This window comes from Euphorbia lathyris, chromosome 4, assembly GCF_963576675.1.
Source record: "Euphorbia lathyris chromosome 4, ddEupLath1.1, whole genome shotgun sequence".
In the NCBI taxonomy this organism is placed as follows: Eukaryota; Viridiplantae; Streptophyta; class Magnoliopsida; order Malpighiales; family Euphorbiaceae; genus Euphorbia; species Euphorbia lathyris.
In genome coordinates, this window is record NC_088913.1 from 65,360,872 (window position 1) to 65,364,189 (window position 3,318).

At 32.3% G+C, this 3,318-nt stretch overlaps 1 protein-coding gene across 1 annotated transcript; it reads right to left on the reverse strand.

The window, feature by feature from the left end:
• Positions 1–465: 465 nt before the first annotated feature.
• Positions 466–2,999, reverse strand: LOC136227009 (uncharacterized). The gene is made up of 3 exons (XM_066015739.1): positions 2,881–2,999; positions 2,694–2,799; positions 466–776 (listed from the first exon to the last, which is right to left on the reverse strand). Exons 1-3 carry the CDS (start codon positions 2,911–2,913, stop codon positions 625–627), a joined length of 291 nt encoding a protein of 96 aa, XP_065871811.1. The 5' UTR covers positions 2,914–2,999; the 3' UTR covers positions 466–624.
• Between the last annotated feature and the right edge of the window lie 319 nt (positions 3,000–3,318).

Genomic DNA, 3,318 nt, shown 5'->3' on the forward strand with positions numbered 1-3,318 from the left:
AAATTGTTCATGGTTGCTCCTATAATAAAAGTGTATATTCTACCGTAGACGTAGGCACGAATTGGCCGAACCGTGTAACTTTTTTGTCTTACTTATTTTATTTATTGTTTAATATGTTAGGAGCCCCCCTAAACTTGACTAAAAAAACTGATTGACCCTCTAAACTTACAAAGTGTCTCGTTAGTCCCTTGAACTTCCTTAAAACGACATGATTAGTGTGTGTGAAAGAACAAGCGCGGATTTGGACAAATTGAAATATATATCACTTCCAATTGATCACGGTAAACAAAATCGAGGCTAATAGGTCACTCTAAATAAATTTAGATGAGTGATAGGTCACTTTATATTCATGGAACTAACGAGACATGCTTCATAAGTTCAACAGGCAATCGGTTTTTTGGGCCAAATTTAAAAAACTTCTAATTATTAAGCCTTTATTTATATTTCCATTGTTTGATGAATTCATATAAAAAGATGAAATGCATATTATTAATTACATAAATATATACAGGGACCACATGAATATTATTTATCGTTTTGTACATTATTTAGAATGTAGCCGAATCGAACAAGGAGAAAGAGACATATATGTTGTGAATAAATTAATAATTTATATATGCATGTTTAGTGATCAGAATCCTTAGAGGATGGTTCTTGTAAGATCATATTCTGGATAATTTGACTGGTTTCCTCCTCAGACATTATCTCATCTTTATTTTTGTTTTGAGCATATTCCTCGAAGAATTCCTTATTTTCCTTCTCTAGTTCATTCCATACTGCATCATATCATAGCCAGACACAACAATATTAATTCAACCTCATCATAATCAATTTTACGTACCAAAAACATTTCTGTCTCTGCATGGATTCTCTCTATATATTTATATGCATGTGTGCAGGGATGGATACAAAGGAAGCTTAAGCATCCCCTGCTCATCGGAAAACATCAGAAAATTTAATAAAAGCCGTGTATGGAGCTTTAATTTGTTTTCGCAAAGGCGGAGGTGACTCTAGTATTTTTAAGATGCTAAATCTAGTTTTTTTTTTTGACGAATTTATGTTTAATAAATATAAAATTCAATTAATTCTTAACGGGATCAAGAAAAATCAAATAAAAATTAAACCTTTGGCACAATTTGCAAAGGGAGAAACACTTAGCAACTACGTTATTGTTAGGGTTAAGTACCCCAAAAAACCTTGGTTTGATCTTTTTGGAAACAAAGTCCCATGGTTTTGAACCTTGCAAACTCACATATTCCATCAAGAGATTTTGTGGCAATCTACCTCAAAATGGAGCGAGTTTGAGCAATTAAAAGGTCTTACTTTACAAATTACCCATGATATAAAATTTAACTTTGTAAATTAACAAATAAAAAGTATTTTTTTAACTAAAAATTTAATTCACAAATCCTTTAACTACAATATCCACAACTCATAGACCCATGTTTACAAGTTTTTAAACTATGGAGTTGTGTTTGCAAATTGACAAACCAAGGTTTTTCATTTTACCTCTATTGTTAGGAAAATTATTAGAAGCATTCCATGTCAAATTGAGGATCTCCCATATATATTTTGACACGTGTAATATGAACTCACGTATATTATAAGAGACCCCTCTATTTTAATTATTACGTGGGATCATAATGCACGTGTCTAAATGTGAATTGGGAGTCCTCCGAGTGACATGGAAGACCGGATGCTTAATATAAGAACTCCTATTGTTAAGAGCGAAGATATGAAATAAATTTTGGAGGCTCTCTTATTGTGCTATTGTTATTAAGAGATCACGATGCTTAGAAAAAAAAAAAAAATCTCTAATATTATTGTCAATTTTCAATTCCATTTTAGCAAACTAATTTTTGTTTTTTTCCTTATATATTACTACTATTAAATTTAGATACAACAGGGATATATTTTAGTAATTAAAATTTCAATAATTATTGTATTGTAATTGAAATTAGTCTCGGATTAGAAGCCCATCTAAATATAGGTTGTTCTGGGAGGATGTCTAGACAGGTTCACCTTAGAACCCGCTCTGCACAAAAGCACTAGAAAAATATCAATCAAACACCCATAGAGCACCCTAAACACGTTTTTTATCAGTCAATCATGGATTCGTCTTGTGCCGTCCAGCTCTTCTACAATTCTCTCAAAACAATATAAAAGCAAAGAAAAAGCAATTACAAAGTTTGGATCATGGATTGATCTAGGGTTTTTATCTATGCTTCTTAATTATGAGATCATTCATCAGTCAAAACAAGTTCAATGTTGATACTTAAACCAGCTACCACTCCTTTTGCAAATTGTAACTTATTTGTGATCTTATTTACTATTGTGAACATCAAAATTCATAGGATTTGATTCCTTATTTTTACTTTCATGTTCTAACCTTGATCCTAGTATTCTATTTAAGGACGAGTTTGCTTGGTTAGTGGTTGGGGTGCCAACCTCGTTGAGATGCCAGCCATAACCGAATATCGTCCCTATCCTTACTCAAAAAAGTATTCTTTTTAAGGTAAGAGTATCACTTCCTCACGCGTCTCGCATCTCTTAAACTTGAAACATGTACATACAATCATCTCATATGGTGTTATTAATCGGAATTGTTGAAACTCTAAACCGTTAATCTATTGATTTAGAATGATAAAAAAGCTCTGATACCATGTCAAAATAAAGAAAGGGGATGAACAAACCGGTGGAGGTGACGACGGGTTGAATATTTGCATGCTTGGAAAGGGCTTCAATGCACTCTTGTTTTGTCATGTGGAAGATGAGACACTTCTCAATAAGGTGGTGCACCTAAACAATTCATAATCATAAATAAAATACAATAATTATAAGAGATTAATGTATATTAGAAGTGAATTAAGGCAATCTAACCATATGTATGTATGAAGCAGAAGAGTCTCCCATAATCAACAATTCAAACTTAAGAAACAAATATAGAAGCTTGGTCCAAATAAATATTTATATAAATTAAATAAAGAAGCATAGAGAATATATATAGAGAAAAAGTGATTTGAAAAAAAAGTGGAAGTGATATATGGTGGGACCAAGAGTCCCACGTGGGAGATAAATGATAATTGGCTCAGAAGAGATTAGAGGAGATTTGTTCATTTGTCTTGTAGGATTACTATTAAGCATTCCCCGATCCACGTGATTTGTGGGTCCCTTGTATATTTAAATTCTCTATACAGACAAATCCATTCATCCTACGTGGCATCTTCTGCATTCTCCAAATGATCGCTATTCTGTTCCTTTACCAATTTTAACGGTAATATGTAAACTCACAAATAACTTGAACTAAAAATTTAGGGA